Source organism: Cyprinus carpio, chromosome B14 (genome assembly GCF_018340385.1).
Source record: "Cyprinus carpio isolate SPL01 chromosome B14, ASM1834038v1, whole genome shotgun sequence".
In the NCBI taxonomy this organism is placed as follows: Eukaryota; Metazoa; Chordata; class Actinopteri; order Cypriniformes; family Cyprinidae; genus Cyprinus; species Cyprinus carpio.
In genome coordinates, this window is record NC_056610.1 from 26,257,648 (window position 1) to 26,280,381 (window position 22,734).

General features: G+C 39.1%; 1 protein-coding gene and 2 pseudogenes across 2 annotated transcripts; 2 read left to right on the top strand and 1 right to left on the bottom strand.

The window, feature by feature from the left end:
• Positions 1–1,288: 1,288 nt before the first annotated feature.
• Positions 1,289–3,494, bottom strand: LOC109059869 (phospholipase A and acyltransferase 3-like). 2 transcript variants are annotated; one of them, XM_019077038.2, is made up of 5 exons: positions 3,359–3,494; positions 3,034–3,063; positions 2,495–2,603; positions 2,125–2,393; positions 1,289–1,920 (listed from the first exon to the last, which is right to left on the bottom strand). In XM_019077038.2, the coding sequence occupies exons 2-5, from the start codon at positions 3,040–3,042 to the stop codon at positions 1,801–1,803; spliced, it is 507 nt and encodes a 168-aa protein (XP_018932583.1). In that variant the 5' UTR covers positions 3,043–3,063; positions 3,359–3,494; the 3' UTR covers positions 1,289–1,800. The 2 variants fall into 2 exon arrangements, with proteins under 2 accessions (XP_018932583.1, XP_042594717.1); XM_042738783.1 differs by lacking the exon at positions 3,359–3,494 and having other exon boundaries at positions 2,495–2,594.
• Positions 3,495–6,382: 2,888 nt separating this feature from the next.
• LOC122139668 lies at positions 6,383–10,751 on the top strand (annotated as a pseudogene).
• A 513-nt stretch (positions 10,752–11,264) lies between these two features.
• Positions 11,265–20,902, top strand: LOC122134611 (annotated as a pseudogene).
• Positions 20,903–22,734: the final 1,832 nt, after the last annotated feature.

The window sequence follows — 22,734 nt, forward strand, 5'->3', positions numbered from 1 at the left end:
ATTTTGATAATAATAACTCTCCTAGACTTCAGAGGGCGGTAAGGGTATTGTAATGTTCCCAGTGGCGAAAGAATGTAGGTGTCTGGTGCGTCAGTCATTGAAACGGCGTTGAAATGGTTAAAATCGAAACTCCCTTCACATTTCTACATTTGCAGTATTATTAATTCTGTATGTAAATTAAATATTCTGCATGAAATATATACACACATAAACGATGTGGTGAGCAATCATACAGGTTACGAACAGCTAATGAAACATTGCTTCAGTTTATGGACGGAAGTCCTGATTGTTATCTGTCTTGTTAAACTGTTATCTGTATAGAGGAACAACGCGTGGTGCTCTTTTTTACTGTCATTATGGTGGTTTGTTTATTCTGATTCTCGATTTTATGTATTTGTAAGCATGATACAGTCTGCAGATGTAGGCTACAAGTTCAGTCCAAATTAATAAAGGTTTAAACATAATTTGGTCAAGTTTTAATTGTATTAGACAGTTATAAAAGTTTTTGAAAGGTCATTAAAAATGTATTATTTAAAAAAAAAAAAAAATCTGTAGACAGCAGATATATTATATATATATTATATTGTTTCATCCATAAGGTGGATGACATAGTATTGCCAGCTACTTCATACAGTTCTTCTTTTGCCATTATGGCTTTTTTGTGCATTACTGACATCATTCTGTTGGCCCCAGCTTGAGTATGTTCAGCTATCTGAAAGAAATGAAAATGTAAATACAGTCATGAGACTTAAAAAACACATCCAGTATATTCAATACAATGGATGTGGTCTAAAAAAGCAATAAGAGCATATGACATTTGAACAACCGCCAGGGTGAGTAAATGATGACTTAATTGTCTTTTTAGGTTAATTATCAGTAGATATCATTTGAGGCATGTAAATGACTCACAGGGTGGTGCCAGGTGTATCACATAACCTTCACCAACATAAATAGCTCAGTGCTGATATGAGCCTAGGAAGATTTCATTGAGGTTTTCTCCTACATACTACATAATATATCAGGCCTCATATTTTGTAACATTTTTAAAGAGCCATATAGGCTAGCTTCTCAATAATAATCATACAATCAAGAAAAAATAACTGTGGTCTGATTACAAGTATTTTAAAATGTAATATATCAAAAAAACAAGTGCTTAATTTTTGACAAAAAATGTAATTAAAGTCCCCGTTTGATCATATGTGTATACCTTGGGTTAAAGTATCGTTAAGCATGAACAGTCAACATGGGCTTGAAGACTGCAAGTGTGGGTATTTGGACAGGACAATAGTCATTTTCAGCTTTTTATTTATTTTTTATTTTATTTTATTTTTTTGTGAGGGATACATAAAGGATACACCTGATGCAAAAAAAACTACTATATAGAATAGATCGTTTTAACTTAAGATGTCCTTCGAAGGAGCTTGATGACAGCCTAGATATGCAGTCGTACTAGGATGCGTCCTTCCGGTGGTGGTTCATGATGCCACTATATTCAGCTTTCTATGTTTTTCTTATAATACACAGTAATAAAAATGCTTGAAAGGTCATTAGATATCTAGCAGAAAAAATAAATGTCTGATATCATAGAGAGAGAGAAACAGAGAGAAAGACTTGGACTATGGACTGTTGAGTTGCCTTACACCTCAATAGACTTTACATTCTGTAATCTCTCCATTTGTACTCATAAAACTAAGGCTGCCAAATTTAACACTTAGATTTAATGGTTTGTTTTAATGATTTAAAGTTAATAAACATTTTACTGGGTTTAAATAGTACTTTTAGTTCTTTATTTTTCACTATTCATTGTGTCTGCTTCTCTTTGTCTTTTGAACCAAGCATTTTTGAAATGGCAATAGCAACGATCCCAAGGCCAATCCCTGCACTAGCAACTGCAGCAAAAGTCTCCACTGCGACTCGTACCTATTAGAATAAACAAAAATTATTTAAATTAATTCACTGTGAAAAGTTGTTGCTTTTGCGACATTAGCCTATAATAAATACATTTAAAAAATAAATGTTTTACAATAAAACAGTGATTTGCAAATTTGAGACATTTAGGAGTAATTCAATTACAGTACTTGTCTGAATAATCTCAATATGCCAGGTCATGCCAAACAGCTGTACCTGTCGGGACTGTGGTTCTCCGTATCTCAGCTCTGTAACAAAGTGCTCACAGTTCGCTCTAAAGACACAATATGGACGTTCTTGTCCCAAAACACTATGTGCATCCCGAAGAATCTCTTGAACAGGACGTGGCTCATATTTCTTTTCCAGAAGATTGTTGATACGGTATTCATCATTGCCAACTACTTCATAAAGTTCTTCTTTCTTCACTGTGGCTTTATCAGATAATACTGACATCGTACTGTAGGCTCCAGCTTGAGCATGTTCAGCTGTAGAAAGAAAGGAAAAATAAAAGTCTGAATGCATGAGACTTGAAATTCAGTGCAAGTTAAGCTCAATAAACATCATTTGAGGGATGTAAAATACTCACAGGGGGGTGCCAGGTGAATCACATAACCTTCACCAACATAAATAGCCCAGTGCTGATATGTGCCTCGGAAGATTTCAATAAGGTCTCCAGGTTCTGGCTTCTTCTCGTACTATGAAACAATAGGAGGCGTAATATATAAAATAAATAAATAAATAAATACAGAGTCATCTGTCAGTAATGTATGCAGTGATATTGTTTAACTGCACGCAATACATTTGTTCTTTTTATTTGTACTTTTTGATTTTGGAGATAAAATAAGTGAAACTGTACGCAAGATCTCTGTTACCGTAATAATAAAACTGCTTTACGACAGACCTCGAGCAATAAGCGTACAGTGCCAAACAGTCAGTTCAGTATATAGCCTAACAACAGCACAAAAATATCTATTTGCAACGTGAGCTTTCCCTTACGAAAATCAACCATGGTTTTATTGTAGCAAAAAAATGAAGTAATCATGTTTTTTGGTTCATGTTTTTGTTGTAAAACAATGGTTAATTTTCGTAAGGGAATTCATTCTTCCCATTAATTAAGATATTTACCTTAGCCATGACGACCTCACTTTCACTTTCCTGTTAGAAACACATAACAAAGCATTTTTTATGGGACATTTTAAATTTCTACGTCAAGAAACACATTCTCTAAATTACATAAATCACTTGTATGTACATGAATGTAAAGGCTATCGTAATTAAATTCATTTGAATAATCGGAAATAAACATAAGAAGGTGGGAGCAACTCGACACTTCGGTCTTCCTAAAACAAACTAAAACAGTTTGCGCTCTACGATCCATATGCTTTGAACAAAGTATTCATAATCGAGTACGGAAGTTACACTGTGGTCTTAATTAGAGTATTATACTTACAAGTACGTAGCCGTCTCTGTGATGCTACCTTGAAGTGAAATGAGAGAATATATAGCGCTACTCGACCAATCAGATACATTCAGTGCGGATAGAGACGCCCTTAAAAGGTGTTGGTGTTCTTCTGAAACAATTTAAAATATATGTACACTTTTTTTGACGTCTTATTTCAGTTAGTTTTATCCAGAAGACTACTTTTAGTACGTTAAAGACGACCAGAGTGGTCAACTAGAGTGGCAACTTTTCCAGTGTAGGACAAGCAGTTCTTATAAAACGTTCACGCACCTGCTGGGAACTTTATCAATGGGCGCTCAATGTTATTGGCCTCATAAATAAGCAAATAAGAACTGTAACTTTTGACTTTAGAAATATACAGTGCGTTATATAAAATTAACCAAGCATAAAATATGAACAGTGTGAAACATGGAATGAATAAAATAACCCGAGATTATTACATTTCTCAGGGTTTATTCCTGAGTGTACAGTGCTCATTAATACAATGCGCGAGCGCGAATCTCTCCGCACGCGCGCTGATTTCCTTTGCCTCCACACAAAACCGGGGGCGCGCGCTCAGATACACGCTAGTGATGCGCGGGTCGGGTTTTTTTCCAACCCGCGGTTCCGCTTTTATGAAATTATTTGGCCCGCCCCAGCCCGCCCCGCAAATAAATTAAAATTTCTTTACCCGTCCCAACCCGCCCCGCAGGTTATGAGGCGGCCTATTATAATTCGGCTATCAAACTGCCCAGCTATTTCACACACACGTGCGCGCAAATGAGGATTAGAGCCTGTAGTTGGTGAAGATCGTCTGCAGACATAAGGTATTTTATTGCACTTTAACAAGTAATCTGAACGGCCTATATATGTGCAATATTTTAAACGAGCCCTCACTAACTGAGTTTAATGCCACTCACTAACCGAGTTTAATGCCACAGTTATGTTAGAATGCATTTCTCCGTTGACGTGAACATTTCGACCTGTTTCTGTGCGCAGCGCGCGGTAAATTTGTCACCGCGCTGTATGACCGATGCGTCCCGACAGTTCAATTCAACTTTAACTACAGTAATATATGAATTACATTTTTTAAATCCTTTATATATTACCGTGTTCGTTTGTGTCCCTATATTAGTGTTAAACTGACAAAATGTATTTAATTGAAATCTAGAGCTACAATAACTGATTTTCACCGTTGACTGAAACATTTAGGAATGATACCGTGCTGTAGAGTTTGCAGTACATTTGTCACCGCACAATATGATAGTTTTAAAGGACTATATATGAACTAGCTGTTTTAAATACAGTAAATTTTTATATTTAACGTTAGATGAAAATCAGTATGTTTTAAAGCAATATCACTTTCGATTATTGGTGATTCCATAGGCTCTCTCTCGTATATGAATGTGCGCGGTTTAAAACACCAAATAGTTATGCTATGACAAGAACGAATCTCTCTTACTTAATTCACCCAGCACGATAATATCTATGTATTTCGTCGATCTGATCTGATTTTAAGAAAAAAATGACCATATCGGCCAACACTACAATAGTATGTTTTTTTTTTTTTTACAATTCGCATAATAAAGTGTCTAATTTCGGGTTATGAGACGATATATATATATCACGAACCATAAACTACGTTAATGCAAAACACGTGACGTGCATAAGGTAGTAAAACAATGATAGAGTGCGAACATATTAAAACGTGTCTCTCCTCTCGCTCTTGACTTTGTCTTCTGTGCGATTCTGACACCCCTCCCTCTCTCCGTTCGTGCGCTATAGATCACGAATGTCTTTTCGCACCTAATTTAAAAAATATCAAAGGTTAAATCAACCAATCAGAGAATCAAAGATGTGATCAATAATTTCTTTACAATTCAAGTGTAAGTCATGTAATATTAGAAATGAACTGGGTCGTGATTTGGATGATTTGTAAATAGTTTTACAGTTTGGTCAAACTTGAGTTCTGAACGATTTATCTAAACATGTAATCTTACAAAAAAGCATATGATATCTTAAAATATATATTATATATCATATATATATATATAATATATATATATTGTGTACTTGGATTAATATATCTCTCTGATTTATGTATATCTTCTGATTTAAGACAGAACTATTTAGATGTGGGTCAGATGCATTATTCCCTAAACATATACTTAAGATTTGTAGACCAAATATAACACTACAATGAATTTTTCATATTTGCCATAACATTACTACATTATATTCTATGGGTTTAATGCATTTGCAGACAATGCAATCACATGTAACTATCATAATATAACTGTATATTCACTGTTTTAGAGAAGAGTGCCATTGAATGTACAGCTAATATTAAGTGGTTTATCAATGAAAAAAAAATCATCAACATGAAAACAAACCACCGGATTAAAAAAAAAAAAAACTCCCAATAAATTTCCAAAAAGCGATGCTATTAGAGCATGTATTGTTACATCTTGCATCATTTACATCTATTTTTACATTTGATGTTGATTTGAGGAGTTGTTACTTATTGCCATCATACCAACTTAGAATTTATTGCAATGATTTTAAATTCAGTTGAGGTGTCTATCTGACATATTATGATACATTTTTTAAAAGTGCATAATGATAACCTTTGACAACGTATTAATCAGGTGCGAAAATAAGTTATATCTATAGCGCATAAGCACAGAGAGATTTGAAAGTCCACAGGACACAGTTTGAGTGAGAGGAGAGACACGTTTTAAGTGCGCGCACTCTCGAACAGCGTGTATCTGAGTGCGCGCGTCCGGTATTGTGCGAGAGCAAAGGAAATCCGTGCTCGCGCATCGTATTAATGTGCTTTCACGCTACAATAATGAGTTCTCGACATTTGTCAGTAAAATAACGCCATATTTTCTGTCATCATAACCTCATCAAACACACAGCCCATTTTGCACGGTTTTTTTTCCAAGGAAGGTGTTGAGAGTGCTTTGACAATAATAACTCCTAAACTACAGAGGGCGATAAATGTAGCAAACTCGAAATTTCCGCCTGACTAAAGAAAGAAACGAGAGCTTCCGCTGTTTAGTGTACCGTTTGTTGAAACGGTGTTGAAAAATTGGCGAAAGTTGCAAATACTGCCCCTTTCCCCTTCACATTTCGCCATTGTAGTAGTTGTTTTTTTTATGTAGATTTAATATTGTGCATGGAGTATTTGGTATAAGTACATAAACGATGTCTGCGATGTTCGAGGGGAATGCCTTGTCAGCCATGCAGACGTCTCACTGCCACACTTCTCTAAACAATTACAGGTGAGCAGTAATCGAATAATCATATATGTTACCAATAACTTCTAAAACATTTGTATCAGTTTATGGAAGGAATTCCATTCTTCATTAAACTGCGTTATCTGTATGATTGAACAAAATATTATCTTTTTACTGATTCTGATTTATATAATTAATACAGAGAGCAGGTGTTTGCCAAATTTAGTCCAGTATGTTAGTAAAGGTAAAAAAAATACTGCGAGCATAAATCCCTATTGTAACTGTATGTCCATTTTGTCATGTGTTGCTTTCTCTGTCAGTGCATTTCTGTTATTTCAGGTTCAGTAAAATTTCCTGGCATAGTAAATGGCTTTACATTGCCAAAGCATTAGTAAATATGCAGTTTCTTATATACTTATAAATAAACATGTTTACAGTTATTGCACAGAATACAGTGTATGAAACACATTGACATTTTGTGACAGCATTCCTAAAATGTGGCATGTTTTCACACTGTATATGGGTTAGTTGGAATATTAAATAGCCTATTAAAGATTTTTCAGCAAAACCTAAAATGATACAATACAGTTATTTAATCAGCACAGTTGTAAAATATATCACGCCATTGTTTTGGCTACAATATAGTAAAATATTTCTTTCATAAATTAAGTGCACTTATATAAAATGTGACAGCTTATTTTGAAATTATAAGTATTCTATGTTGTTTCTCAATTAATACAGTCTTAAAATGGCATGTTTTTAAAATAGTATTAGATGAAGGATAGCATGTTATACTGCTGTGACTGTTGACATGTTATTTCTGAATATAGTCAATATAGAAAAAATCTTATTTTTATTGCAAATATATGCTACATTTCATTTCTGTGTATTTCAACTGTCCTTTTTCTTTTTCATCAGTCCTCAAGAGCTGGCTTTAGAAATCAAGGCTTTCATCAGTGGCGTTGACCAGACACAGGGACGTAAACTTAGCGTTCGGGATCATGCCCGCTGCGCAGTGCGCCTCCTTCGAACTGTCCCAGCCTGCCGTGTCAGAGCCGTCTTGGAGCACTTAAGGGGAGTGTATGATGAATATGTTGCGGCCTTTCTGCAAGACCTGGAGGCAGAGGGTGAAAATGGTGGTAACAGTACAAGTGGAGGAGGGAGCACCTGTGTATCCAATTTGGAGACGTTATTAAAGAAGTCCATGCAGTCCTTTCTGAATTTATCAAGCTTAGTCCTAAAGCTTGGGCTCCTCTTGTGTCCACATGGGCTGTTGACCTTCTTGGTCAGCTTAGCAGCAAGCATGCAGGACGAAGGGCGGCTCCTCACTCGTCCAGCCTAAATGAGCTGCTGCAGCTTTGGATGTCGTGTGCAGCCACTCGTTCACTTATGGAGTGCTACTCCCAGTGTCTAGCAGCCATGTTGGCCTGGTGCCCCGATGCCTGTGTGGATGCCTTGTTGGACACCTCTGTCCAGCACTCCCCTCATTTTGACTGGGTCGTCGCCCACATTGGTTCAGCTTTTCCTGGCACCATAATCAGCAGGGTGCTGGCTTGTGGCCTCAAAGACTTTTATGCGCACGGATATTCCTCTGCTGAGAAGATAAACCAACAGCAGCCAATAGACAAGAGCAGCAGAGTCCCCAAAATAGGCTCAGTGGTTGGTATCCTTGGGCACTTGGCCTCCAGACATTCTGATAGCATCAAGAAAGAGCTTCTCAGGATGTTTCAGGATAGTCTGTCTCCACCCCCTCAAAATGTACCTCCGCATTCATCCGGGGCAGGAGGGTGGGAGAACTCCCCTCATCTCCGTAGGGCCACTGTACCTTTTTTGCTTCAACTGGCTGCTCTTTCCCCCACTCTGCTGGGGGCCGTTTCTGCAGAACTGGTGGAGTTCCTCAGACCGCCTGTGCTAATTCAACTCCAGGCTCAGTTCCAGGCCTTGCCCCGGGAGGAGCTCGAGAATATGTTGAGTCTAGCGGTGCATCTCATAAGCCAAAGCCCTTCAGGTGGAGCAAGGGTGCTGAAGTTCCTTGCAGACACTGCTACACCATCGTCAGTGATCATATCAGGCCCTACACCCTCTCCCCATGATAGTATTCGAGAAGCCTGTGACCGCTTACTGCAAATGCTTCTGCTACATCTTCACAAGCTGGTGCACAACAGACCAGAGGGTGATGAACCATTCCCACAGTCCTCTGCTGCCCCATCAATGCTACAAGTGGTCCCATTTCTAGAGGAGCTCCAGGAAAACATAGGTGATCTGTGCGCTGAAACCCTCCGGCTTGAGCGGAAGAGGCACCTCTGGTTGCATCAGCTCCTGTGTCTGCTATCCGTGTATGGTGGCCCGAGTGTGGCCACTGAAGCTTTGTGTCAGCTCTTCACCCAAGCCCGAAACCCAGAGGAGCTTGCTCTGGCCTCGCAATTGTACACCCCACTTTCCACTTCACTCTCCGGGTTGCTTCCGTCAACAATAGCCCGCTGTGTTGCCCAGATCCACACTCAAACCCTTGACAACAAACAGTTGGCTCAGCTCCTGACAACCTGCTACTACTGCAGTACAGAGTCAAGAGGAGGATCGGAAAAATGGAGGGGCTGCAACGGGGAGTTCAGCTCAGTCATCAATGGCCTCGCAAGTTAGAGTTGCCATCTCCAACCACCTTCAGGATTTCTGCCCTTTGCTTCTTCATGGCGACACAGTGGTATCCAGATCTGTCCGTCTGCTTTCGTGTAGCCAGCTTCCCAGAGCTTGCTCTCCAGCTCATCTGTTGCTGATATGTAGAGCGGCAGTGTCACACTTCTTTGTGTGTTTACGACAGCAAGGGGAGAGTCTTAGGGTAGGGGAAGAGGAAGTGGGCTACTCCATGCGACTGTTGTCACGTCTTGCAGCCTACTCTCCCTTGACGCTTAAAGCTGTGCTGCAACAACTAGTGGAGGGAGCCCTGCACAGAGGCAACCGAGATTTATTTGGAGGCCTGCAGGAGAGCCAGGTGATGACACCACACAGTCATCCAACCTTGTTCCAGACTTGGGCGTCTCCCTCTTGGACATCAACTGCAAATTTGGCACTTCTGTTAACTTCTCGGGTAACGTGTGGTCCGTGTTTCATGCTGGAGTAATCGGAAAGGGTTTGAAACCTCCGTACACCCCTTCACAACCTGACCCAGATAGAGTCAATCAGAACATGCAGACCTTGTTTGCGGTCATGGTTCAGTGTTGTAGTGCAGGTGGAGGAAGCCCTACTGGCAATGCTAGAAATGGTTCTGCTGGAGGTACCACTAATGGCCGCTTCCCTGCCAGTGAACCTCTCATTTCTGATGAACTTCCCCCAATTAATGCTGAGGCTGCAAAGGTAATTGCTGTAACTCTGGTGGAGAACATTTGTCCAGATGTAGCAAATGGAGAACTGTCCTGGCCTCCAGAAGAAACATGCGAAAACCACAGTTGAGCGAGACATACACATTCGTCGTTGCTTCGAAAGAAACCCCGTGCTGTTCCATCTTCTCCGTGTAGTTGCAGCTGGACGTCCAGCTCTGTGCTACTGCTCCGTCATTTTAAGAGGTCTGCTTTCCACCTTATTGGCTCACTGGGAAGGATCAAGGGAACCATCAGTGTTGGACTCCCCCTGGCACCTTCAGACCTCCTGTTTGCTCGTATCATGTATGGGTGAAGGTCAGCTACTACCTCCAGTGTTGAGTAACAATCCATGAGGTTTTCCCTCACATCTCACCCTTTGAAGTTAGGCTACTGCTGTTGGGTGTATGGGAGTACATGCGGGGGAAACGCCCAATGCCGCAGAAGTTCACCTTCTGTGCTGACCAAGGACTTTTCTTTCGGGACTTTTCACGGGACGGTGATGTTGCACGCTATATTGCACCCATCCATAGTGTTCTACATAAAAACATCGACCGCCTGGGACACCTTTGTTGGAGGTTTCAAATCTGACAACTGTCAAATTATGAGAAGTGGTGTTCTGAGGTCACAGGCATTGAGATATTTTTCTGCATATTGTTAGCTTAGGTGTAAAGTTGATTATTTCTACATTTTTAAGAGTTGCCAGTGTCAAAAATAGTAACAGAAAACCACTTTAAAGCCTAATTGTGACAGTGTTAGGAACTGCTTTTCTGTTAACCATCACATCTGTTCTTGTATCTAGCTTTTATATTGTGTCTAGCTTTCTGTAGATTTTTAAGCACTGAAAACTAGGCATTTTGATTCCTACAGCAAAATGTAAGATAATTCAAAAATTCTGTTTTTGCAATCCCGCACATTGTCTCTGTTGTTGTTGGTGGGAAACTGTAAAAATAAAAATGCATTTAAAATGCCTCTTATTCTGTTGTTTATTTTGCAAGAAAAAGCAGTTTCACAAAAATTAAAATTACATAAAACTGCATGGGATTAACCAGTGGGATACAGATTTTTATGATGTTAATGTAGGTCGTCTAATTTTCATCATCAAATCAACATGAAATGAACCACAGCTGTGCTGAATGATCCCTGCCTATCTGTAATATAATGTAGGTTCATCACACAATAATCTCGTGTTCACAAGCATACATGTCAGATGGGTTGGTTTCCATGGTAAGTGTGGCCTGTGGGGATTCGGTTGTTACCCATAGTGTTCCTGCAAACACGCAAACCGACCGACCTCCGGGAGGCTGGGCTTTAATGCTGTGTGTGTTGCAAGATGGCGGTTATCTCCATTGAAAGGTAAAACAAAGACTAAGCTATCATTATAAATTCGTCGTTACGGATTTTTAAAAATTTCCTCTGCCTTTATTTTAAGCTAACCGACGGGCAGCTCGTGTGAGAGCTGGGCTGTAAAGCTGCTGCAGGTGTTGAACGAGGAAGCAAACAGTAACGTTAGATGTGAATGCGTGGCTGAGCCATCGCTGGCCTTTTGACGAGTCATCTTTTAATTCATAAGACATGATGTCTTTATACATCTTTATGGTTGACGTAAAGTAGTACCAACGAGTATCTTTTATATGGCCATGTTGTATTTGCGCATGCATTGCAGCTTTTTTTCATATCATCCTGGTGTTGATAATTTTTTTAATTATTATTTTTTTTAATGCAGTTCGGGGGTCGAGATTGTAGTTGATTGATCGCTGTGCAATGCTAGATAAAATCTGAAGCGTTTTACAGATTATTTTTATCCAGCATAAAGTTGAGACCAAAATTAACCGGTATGTTTTAAAAAAGGGAAGTTAAGCTTTATGGAGAGAGCGACTATATACAAAATAATACATTCGTTGAGAAAATACAGCGTTTTTTTTTTTAAATTATGCCCGTTGTTTTTACATGCATCTAATCCCATCCCAGCTGCTTTTTTGAGTGAAGATATCAGATTGTGTCACGTGCAGGTGTTAAATATAAAAAAAATAACTCGCTATGTAAATGCTGTTAAATCATGGCTCTTTTCTCAAGAAATAAGGAAGTGCACATAGCCCTATTGTTAACTCCACCCTGCCCATTCATTACTCAAAAATGATCAAATGCAGTAGTTTATTTTACTTTAAACTTTCTTCTCTTGTACTTTATTTTTTTTTAGGATGGGGCTGCTGTCTGTGGTCTGTGTGTCTCTGTTTTTCAGCAGCACCTTTGCTGTGGATCGGGGAAACTTTAAAACCTGTGATCAGAGTGCTTTCTGCAAGTATGTCAAGAGTTATACTGTTAATCACTACATTATAGACGAGCTGTGCAGTGTGCAACTAGGAAGCATGTTAAGAATCCCGTGAAAAATAGCGAAGTTAGTTTATTATTGTATTATTCTGAAATATGTAAAATTGAAATGATCCACCGTATACTCTGTTTTGGTAGTTGAGAGAGTTCTTGACTTGCATCTGCAAAGGCTGCAGAAATGCAAGATTTTTGTCTCTGTTTGTCCGTAGACGTCAGCCGGGCGCTCAAGCCGGGTCAGTCCCCATACCGAGCTCTTCTGGAAACTTTGGAGCTCATTGACTCCCGACTGACCCTCCAGCTCATCAATGACAACAACAAGGTCTGTTTCATGCTCTCATTTAAACTGATGCCTCTGAAAACAGTATTTTTTTTAATCTCCTTGTTAAAAGATCTGCAGAATTTCTTGATATTCAGTGGTTTATCTGGTCCCATTTACGGCCAAATCAGAGAGGAAGTTAGTCTCTGGCCTTCTTTGTTACATGTTCTGGGATTATGTCCCTGCGCAAAGGCCAGGATTTTGGATGATCACGCTAATGCTGTTTGCAGGTGCACTTGCTGTTGGAGCTGTACAGACTGCAGGGGAATATGACGCGGGTGAAAATAAATGAGTTGAAACCTCTGAAGCCGCGCTTTGAGGTGCCAGATGTGCTCATAGCAGAGCCTCCTACTGAGCCGTGAGTGTGTCTCTTGAGAGTGCACAAAGACGTTCAGAGAACAGTCGAACACATGCATGATTTATTGTGTTCCTCTTAGTAACCTCAGCTCGTTTCTGCTGCTTTTATTTGGCATCTGATTCCCCTGTCTGTCTTTGTGTCTCTCTCTGTGTCTCTCTTTCACTAGTCTCTCAGTGTTGTCCAAGGACGATAATGGCGTTGTGTTGTCTCTGGGAGCAGAGAACCAGAGGTTGATTGTTAGTGCCCGTCCATTTAGGCTGGACATCATGGAGGGGCCAGAGGTGCTGCTCTCCCTCAACTCGCGTGGCCTGCTGGCCTTTTGAGCACCTGCGTCTTCACAAGGACACGTGAGTATTGAGTTGTTTTTTCTCTCCTAAAATGGCCTTTATTTGGAAGCTGAGAAGAATACCTCTACACTACTGTTCAAAAGTTTGGGTCAGTAAGGCTTTTAATGTTTTTGCTGGTTTGTTTTTATGCTCCCCAAGGCTGCATTTATTTAATTAATGGTTTCAGCAGCCATTCCTCCAGTCTTAAGTGTCACATGATCCTCAGAAACAAGTATTAAAAGCATTCAATTCTAATTGACCCACAACTTTTGAACGGTAGTGTAGTTGGAAAAAAAAAATTATATTGCTACAAGGATTTAAAAGGATAGTTTACCCCAAAAGTGGTTTTCAACTTGCTTAGGTTAAAATAATTCCCTGTCCTCTCCCAAAAGCAGGAAAAAGTGTAGAATAGTTTGCTGCAGAGTGGAGGAGATTTTGTAAATGTCAGTGGTGAATGCAAACCATTTACTACTTAAGCCTTACTATTGTTATTCTCTCTTTTGTCTGTATGTTGGGTGTGTTATCAAAGGCAAGCACAAGCAGATGGTGCGGAGGTTAAAGAGAGTGTAGATGGAGATCAACAGCAAGATGAAGGCAAGAAGGTCAGTAGCTGTTTTTGTGCGTTTGTGGGTGTGCTTGGGTAAATAACACTAGAACCTCATTCAGTGTCATCTTGCCACGTCTTCAGTTAAAACCAACATGTCCTGTTACTGTACCAGATCTGGTTTAGCAGCTTTATGTAGCAGTTATGCAACACTGATATGTGTGAAAGTACTGTAGTAACCTAAAGAAGTGTGATCTGATAATCATCCCATTGAGAACTGAAACAAGTCCTGTTACTGTACCTAATTTAAAAAATAATAATTTTAAAAAAAAAAAAAAATTTTTGAGGATGGAGTGGGTTGGGGATGGGAAGATGGACTGTGGGAAGACGTTTAAATCTCACACAGATACCAAACCGAACGGTATATTTCTACATCAGTTACATTTCCATGAAATCACTTGACGAGTTCAGTTTTTAAATTGGTGTTCACGTGTTTTCTATTGAAATAGAAAGCATCTTGAAAGGTTTATTGCTCTCTCTTTTTTACTAGCCAATAAGCCTTAGTTTGATTCCGTCACTGTCATAAATGATCACATTGTTAGGACTCTTTGATGAATAAATCATTAAAAAGAAAAGTATTTACTTGTTATATAAATCTGTTCCAAGATTATAAATGTCTTTGTCACATTTGATCAATTTGATGCATCCTTGCAGCATAAGAGTATTGATTTCTTTAAAAAAACAATCTTACTGTCCCCAAACTCTAACAGTAGTGTGTACAGTTTAATGCAGCTAACATTTTAGAGTACACTGTATTATATTAGAGCATATTGATTGCCTCAAGGCTGTCAGAGATGGACTTAAATTTTTATTACACAATATCATACAATAATGAAATGTTAATATGTATTGTTCAATATTTTCTTTAGGCCCCACATCAATAAGTTTAGACTTCTCCTTGCCTGGTGTAGAACATGTGTATGGTATTCCAGAGCATGCTGATGACCTAAAACTCAAAACCACAGAGTGAGTTTACATCTTAATACACAGAAATCTAAATACACCTCCTATGAAATCGGTAAGCAAGGTTTTTTTTTTTTTTTTTTTTCCTAGTGGTGGTGATCCATACAGGCTGTATAACCTAGATGTGTTTCAGTATGAGCTCTATACCCTATGGCCTTATATGGATCCATACCTGTCATGCTAGCTCATAACACACAGAGGACCATGGGTATTTTCTGGCTTAATGCAGCTGAGACCTGGGTAGACATCAGTTCTAATACTGCGGAAAGGTAAGAGGTCACTAGGCTTCTCTATATTATAATCCCTGGTGTATTTTAAAACTCTAACTCATAACTTCATTGTTACTATTGTCTTTCTTTTCAGACTGTCTTTGGTAAGATGCTAGACTTTGTTCAAGGCTCAAGTGAGAAACCACAGACAGATGGTCCGTTGGATCTCTGAGAGCGGTATCATCGATGTCTCTCATCATGCTTGGGCCCAAACCATCCGATGTCTTCTCACAATACGCCTCTCTCACAGGTAAATGTCACCTATGACCTCTAAACTACACTAAACCATCTTCAGGCATGAGTCAGAGATATTATGGGGCTTTTTTTCACTTTCTAGGCACCCAGTCTTTCCCTCCCCTCGCCAGTCTGGGCTATCACCAGTGCCGCTGGAATTATAATGACCAGGAAGATGTGAAGTCAAGTGGACCAAGGCTTTGACCAACATGACATCCCTTATGATTTCATATGGCTTTGATATTGAGCATGCAGATGGCAAGCGGCTACTTCACCTGGGATCCCCACAAGTTCCCTCAGCCTAAAGAGATGCTCCAGGGCCTAATGGACAAGAGACGCAAGGTCAGCCACAAGTTGTTGTAGAACTACAGTATTGTATTAATTTCTTCTAAACATTCCATAAGGATTCTTTTGTGATGATGATCTTTGGTTTTGAATAGATGGTGTCTATAGTAGACCCCCACATCAGGGTTGATAGTGGCTACAAGATCCACAACGAGATTACTTCTAAAAGACTTCTATGTTAAGAACAAAGACGGCAGGAATTATGAAGGCTGGTGCTGGCCAGGTGGAATTTTTGTTTTTGAATGCAGGATGTGCTGCTTAATATTTTTTTTTACGACATTCTTTGATGAATAGAAAGTAGAAAAGAACAGCGTTTTTATTTGAAACTTAATTCTTTTTTTTAACAATGTAAAACTCTTTACTCCTCACTTTTTGATCAATTGAATGCATCCTTATTGAGTAAAAGTATTAATTTCTTAAAAAAACAAAAAACGGACTTAAATCTTTTGAACCATAGATAAAAAAATTCACTTAATTAAAACAACAAAAAAGTGGTGTTTGTGTTAAGATGCTTAATGTTACATTGTTTTGTATTTTAAATGCATCTCTGGTCTTGTCACAGGAAACTCTGGGTACCCAGATTTTACAAAACCAGAAATGCGGGCCTGGTGGGCCAGTAATGTTCGCTTATGACCAGTATGAGGTAAGATAATTTCTGTTCTCCGTCTTGTTCATAGTGAAAGCCCTAAACTAGGAAAAAAATCTGAAAACAGTTTATATCATAATGCTCTTGAGCAAAAAGAGTGTTAACTTGACTGATTTCCATTCTTGTTCTATTATTCTAGTAAATTGCAAATCAATCATTAAAGCAGATGTTGTAGCTGTACCTCTTGTTTTTCTCCCTTCTAGGCCCAGGCAGGATGTGGTGATGCGTTTTTATGTCTTGTGCTGGCATTCCCTCTACATACGACTTTTTCAAAAGAGTATAAAAGTGCTGGGTTCGCTCTTTAAAATTATGCACAAATTAAGTTTCTCGTCTGTAAACCTGGCTGCAGCAAGACTGTGAAGGGGGGACATTTGTCGAATCACTGGTTTCCATTCCACTGTGAAATCTTAATGGTCAGAGATGTCCTGCTCCGGATTTTGGAGGCCTTGCACTTTGTGACACATCACATGTGGTTAAAACACAGTGTTAAATGTGAAAGGTGGCAAAGAAATCCTATTGTCATAACTAAATGTTGGGCTTTTCAGGGTTCGATGGAGAACCTCTGGGTTACCTTGGAATGAACATGAATGAGCCCTGGGGGGTGTTCAATGGGCCTGAGGTCACTATGCACAAAGATGCACTGCATGGAAAGTGGGAGCACAGAGACCATCCACAATATCATATGGACTTTACGTGGTGAGGAACTTATTATGATAAAATGTGGAATATTTTTAGAACCAACTGAAGAGAAGGTGACACACATCACTAACATTGTTACTAATATTTTTATACTCTACCACCTGCATTAAATTTTTTCCAATTAAATGTTATTCTCTTTTTTTTCCCGTTGATTTTTCTCTTTGTATTATCATGCAGCAAAGGCCACTGCCGAAGGTCAGATTCAAACGATCTGGTGGAGTTGAAAGGCCTCTTTGTTCTGACCAGAGCCTTTTTTGCTGGTTCTCAGAGATACGGTAAATTCATGTGGTTGTCTTTTGCACACGGAAATGAAAGTTTGAGGACTGTGATATTTTTATTGTACATGTTGTGTGAAGAAACTTTGGGTTTGAAATGTTTTCATCAGTTGCTGTTTTGACTGGTGATATATGCAGCTGAATTGGACCATCTCAAGATTTCCATTTCCCATGTGGTCTCAGTCTTGGGCTTGTGGGGCGTCCTCGTTTGGTGGAGGTCAGTGAATTAATCTGTATACTCAGTGGTAATTAACTAGACCCCAAACACACTTTTAATTATGCTGATTTTGAGAGGAAAATGTATTTTAACATGTAAAATCCAATCATTGCAGTTTTAGTGAGCTGAAAGCACAATCAAACTAGGGCAAACATATTTAATAAACAAACACACAATGGATAGAGAATTGTCAAAAAATAAATAAAAAGTTGAATGTCCTACTATAATGAATGACATGAGAATGCAAGTGTACATGTGTGGACCTTTAGATGCCTCTATTTTGTTAATCATGCTGCTAACCATTTCTCTCCTTCTTGCATACAGCTGATTGTTGGGTGGCTTTTTTAGAACCCCCGCACTGCTTCTGGTTCGCGGTATCAGAGCGGTGTGCGTATCAGCCATTCTTCCGTGCTCAGCTCAGCTAGACACCACGCGCAGGGACCCGTCTGTTTGGGGCCGGAGACCGGCGCTCACCGGGAGGTATCCGCCAGCTTTATGCTCTTCTTCGCCGTACTGTTACCAGCGGTTCTACCAAGCACATAAGACTGGAATGCCTGTCATGAGGTGAGCTAGGTACCTGTGAATGCTTGCTTATGCTAATTGTATCATTATGTCACACAGACTAGATTGTTTGTTTTGTATAGTCAAAGTGCTACGTCATTTACACATGATTGCCACTTTCTCTTTTCTTCGTGTCCCTCAGGCCTCTTTGGGTCGATTATCTCAAGGACACAGCAACTTTCACCATTGATGATGAATTCCTAATTGGGAGAAGATTAAACTTCAAACCTTTTTAGTATTAGCAAAAATAAAATAAATCTAATATCAGTGAATAGTCTGTAATTTATAATGTGTTTTCTGTTTTTGTTGTTAGGCATCGATTTGTTGGTTCACCCGTCCACATATAGGAAGGGTCCGTGAGGCCACGTCCTATCTGCCTGGGCCGAAGGAGGTTATCTGTTGACTTAAATCTAAATCAAAATCTCTCGCTTTCAGGAAATGCTAGCTAAATCTCGTATATTTTATCCAGTAATATTTTCTACCACCAGCTTGTGGTTTTATGACATAAACTAAAGCTTAAACGTTTTAATTTTCGTCCATGGAAAAACTTTACTTGTGAACAGAACGCAAATGTATATCGCATGTTTGAATATTAGTATTAGAGAGGCTTCGCATCTGCTTCCGACGGGGCAGAAAACCGGAAACATTTGGGTTTGAATGTTTTTCATCAGGTGCTGTTTGGACTGGTGATAATGCAGCTGAATGGGACCATCTCAAGATTTCCCATTCCATGTGTCTCAGTCTTGGAGAAGCTTTGTGATCTCGTTTTGTGGAGGTCAGTAATTATCTGTATACTCAGTGGTAATAACTAGACCCAAACAAACTTTATTTAACTGATTTTGAGAGGAGAAATGTATTTTAACATGGTAAAATAAATAATGCAGTTTTATTTAGCTGAAAGCACAATCAAACTAGGCAAAATGTTAATAACAAACACACATGGATGAGAAATTGTATTGAATGGTCTACTATATGAATGACATGATAATGCAGTGGACATGTGTGCAACTTAGATGCCTATATTTTGTAATCATGCTGCTAACCATTTCTCTCTTCTTGCATACAGCTGATGTTGGTGGCTTTTTAAGAACTAGCACTGAGCTTCTGTTAGCTGGTATCAGGCAGGTCGCGTATCAGCCATTCTTCCGGTGCTCCATGCTCATCTAGACACCTGCAGCGCGGGAACCCCTGGCTGTTTGGGCGGGAGAACACGGCTCATCGGGGAGGTAATCCGCCAGCGTTATGCTCTTCTACCCGTGCTGAGCACCAGCTGTTCTGGCTTTAAGACTGGAATGCCTGTGTGAGGTGAGGCCGAGGTCCCCTGTGAATGCTTGCTTATGATATTGTTCATTATTTCACACACAGACTAGACTAATCTGCTTCTATACATAAGTGCTACTTCATTTTACATGCACTTTTTCTTTTCTGTCGTGTCTCAGGCCTCTTTGGGTCGATTATCCCAAGGACACAGCAACTTTCACCATTGATGATGAATTCCTAATTGGTGAGAAATTATAAAAACCTTTTTCTAATATCAAGTCTAATATCAGTGAGTCTGTAATTTATAATGTGTTCTGTTTTTGTTGTTTAGGCAGCGATTTGTTGGTTCACCCAGTCACAGAGGAAGGGTCTCGTGGAGTCACGGCCTATCTGCCTGGAGCCGAAGAGGTTATACTGTTGACTTAATACTAAATCAAAATCTCTCTTTCAGGAAAATGCTGCTAGCTAGAACGCAGTATATATTTATCCCAGTGGCTTGTCTACCACCAGCTTTGTGTGTTTATGACACAGAACTAAAGCTTTTAAACGTTTTAATTTTCGGGCTCCACATGTAAAAACTTCACCTTCTAGAACATGAACGCAAAGGTATATATAGCATTTTGAATATTATATTATGATTAACTCCATGCTTCGACTGTTCTCTTTTGTCTATTTCCAGGTTTTGGTGTGCGATGTCCACACCTTTCAAAAAATACAATGGTGCAAACAAACAAGAATCTCTCTACATCCCAGTCCACACTCGGCTCTGTAAGAGTATCTCCTTGTTCCAAGAAAACTATTTTATATTTTCGATTGAGTTATTTTAATTGGGGTATGTATTTTTTTGTTTTTTGTTTTTTTTAAAGATCCCGGTAACGCAGCGCAGTGGCTCTATCATCCCTCGGAAGGACGAGTAAATCGAATCTTCCACTTTGCAGGAAATGCCCTACAACCTTGTATGTGGCCCTTAGCCCTAAGTAAAGACCTATTACTAATAATACCAATGGTATCAATTGATTGAACTGGAATTTAAAAAAGAATTATTCTCTCCTATTTACACTTTTTAGAAAGTTGCTGAGGCGAGCCTTTACATTGAGATGTCCGATAGTTTTAACTATGATACAGAAAGCATTTATTCATCGAGCCCACTTTTTGCAACAATGCTCTCACCTCCAGGTATTTATATTAAATCTGGTCCTTTACTTTAACGGCTTCATCGTCCAGACATTTTTGATTGACAGTTTTGACATAAAAATACTTTCCTTCATCTCAGCACCTGTGCCCCGATGTAATTTCCTTAACATACAGCAGGGATTGAAAAAGTTCTGATTTTGGGTTTGCGGGGTTTTTGGTTTTGCCAGCAAAGCCCAGCAAGGTTCTTCTTTTAAAATGGATATGGTATAAGATGTTGAATATTGTAATATCTGAAAAAATAATGTCTTGTATTACAGCGGAAAATGACCTCAATGTACCTCAGATTGTTTTATATGAATCATGCCTAATCTTCTCATGATCTCTCGAAACAGGCAAAAGAACACCCCCTGTGGACTTTGAGTTTTGACTCTTCCATGTCAGGTGCTGAACCTCAGTAAACCTGGGATGATTGCTGGGCCCCCGAACGACGGACCCGTGCTGCTTGCAGTAGCGTCACTGGATCTTCTACAGCGGCCCGGGCCCATATGACACGAGATCTAATAAAATCACTTGAAAAATTCAATCAGTTGAAAATTCTCCTCTTGAATCCGTCATAAACCATCGAGCAACTTAACCATCAAACAATTCAAAAGTGAAGAAATGGTGGCAGTGAGGATCAGAGATATTTTCAAGTTGCTAAAAAGAGATGGATCCAAACTGGCAGGAGTGAAGATGACAGACAGTGAATCTTTCCATTTTAAATGTTAGTAATGTCATTCAGAAGCCAAAAAGCTTTGTTTTTAATTTTGTGTAGTGAACTAGTAGTATTTTTTTAAAGTCAGATATTAACTGAATCATGCATTGGATTTTAAATCAATTTCCGGGGGCAGCAGGATAAGACTGTTCATTGTATTTAAACCCTATGAGCAACAGCTGGAAACCCAGGTGGGATAGGTCTGTAGCAAATATTATTTGCCTCATTTTCAAAAATTAAGACGGCACAACAGGTTCATGAATCAATTCTGTTTGTTCATAAAAATGTTTTTAAAGCTTTGAAACTGGTTTACTATGAGCCCATCAGGGGTTTGTTAAGAGTTTAGTTTTTTTAAAGTTCTTCCACTGGCACTACTAAGTAAGCTCTTATTTGCTTTATGGCCTAGTTAGTTAATTTGATGTGGATCTTGGGTCTGGATTGTTTTAAGGCGGAATAGACCCACTAAATCTGGGTGAGTTTATTTCGTCTTATTGCTTGTATTTTTGTTTTCTAGAGCACTTGGATGTGCTGTTTTTGTGTGGGTGGGGGATTTATGTTTTGACCCTGCAAAGCAGCAGAATGAACCTGTCCAATTATTCCCAGTCTAATCTACTGTGATGGGGAGATGAATTTAAGTTACTTTTGTCATCCCACTATAGAAATTGTTGATATTTTGTGATAATGACTGAAGTAAATGTCCTAATGAAGGAGAGCTTTGATGAACATTCTCCCGTCGGACCATCTTACACTTACTGCTCTGATTTTCACTTCGTTTCATTCCATTGTTTGAGGGTGACCCTGAAAGCTAATGAAAATGTGAGGCAAAAACGTGATGTTCTACAGTTCTGATTAATGAGTGTTTCCAAATGAGATGGAAATAAAAATTACTTGTACCATTCCCAATCGGCATATGTTTGTTTGTGGCCTCATCTCGATGGCCACACATTCATGGAAAATATTAAAAGAACATTTTGTATTTAAGAGTCATAACTACACAATTTTACGACAGTTTGCTTATTCCCCTGCCTTAAGATTAACGGGTATTAAGAAATAGTGCTGAAATATGCTTTTGAACATGTTTTGTACGGTCCAAAAGTGGCGTACTTATTTTTTTATTTAAATACATATTTAAAATGTGTCATTTTTACTCAGTTGTAACATACCTATTTAATTTTCTCTTCGGGATTTTAATGGATATACAGCATTTGGTATGACGAATACAACCTTGCTATCGACAATCTACTGCGGACAGAGTACAATGAATGAGGCGCACTCTTATCCATGCGTCATTTTGGTTGTGTGTGTCAATAACTGGCGGGCGGAGGGCACAGAGGAGCTGGGCAAACAACGCGGCAAACTCACAAACCCTTCAGGTTTCTCTTCCGCTTTAAAACTTACATAATAAAAGACGAGTAGTTTTTAATCATGGATGATTGAGGTTTCCCGTCTTCCATTTCCTTACACGAGATTTATGCCTCAGTTATTCCCCGAGCGCGTC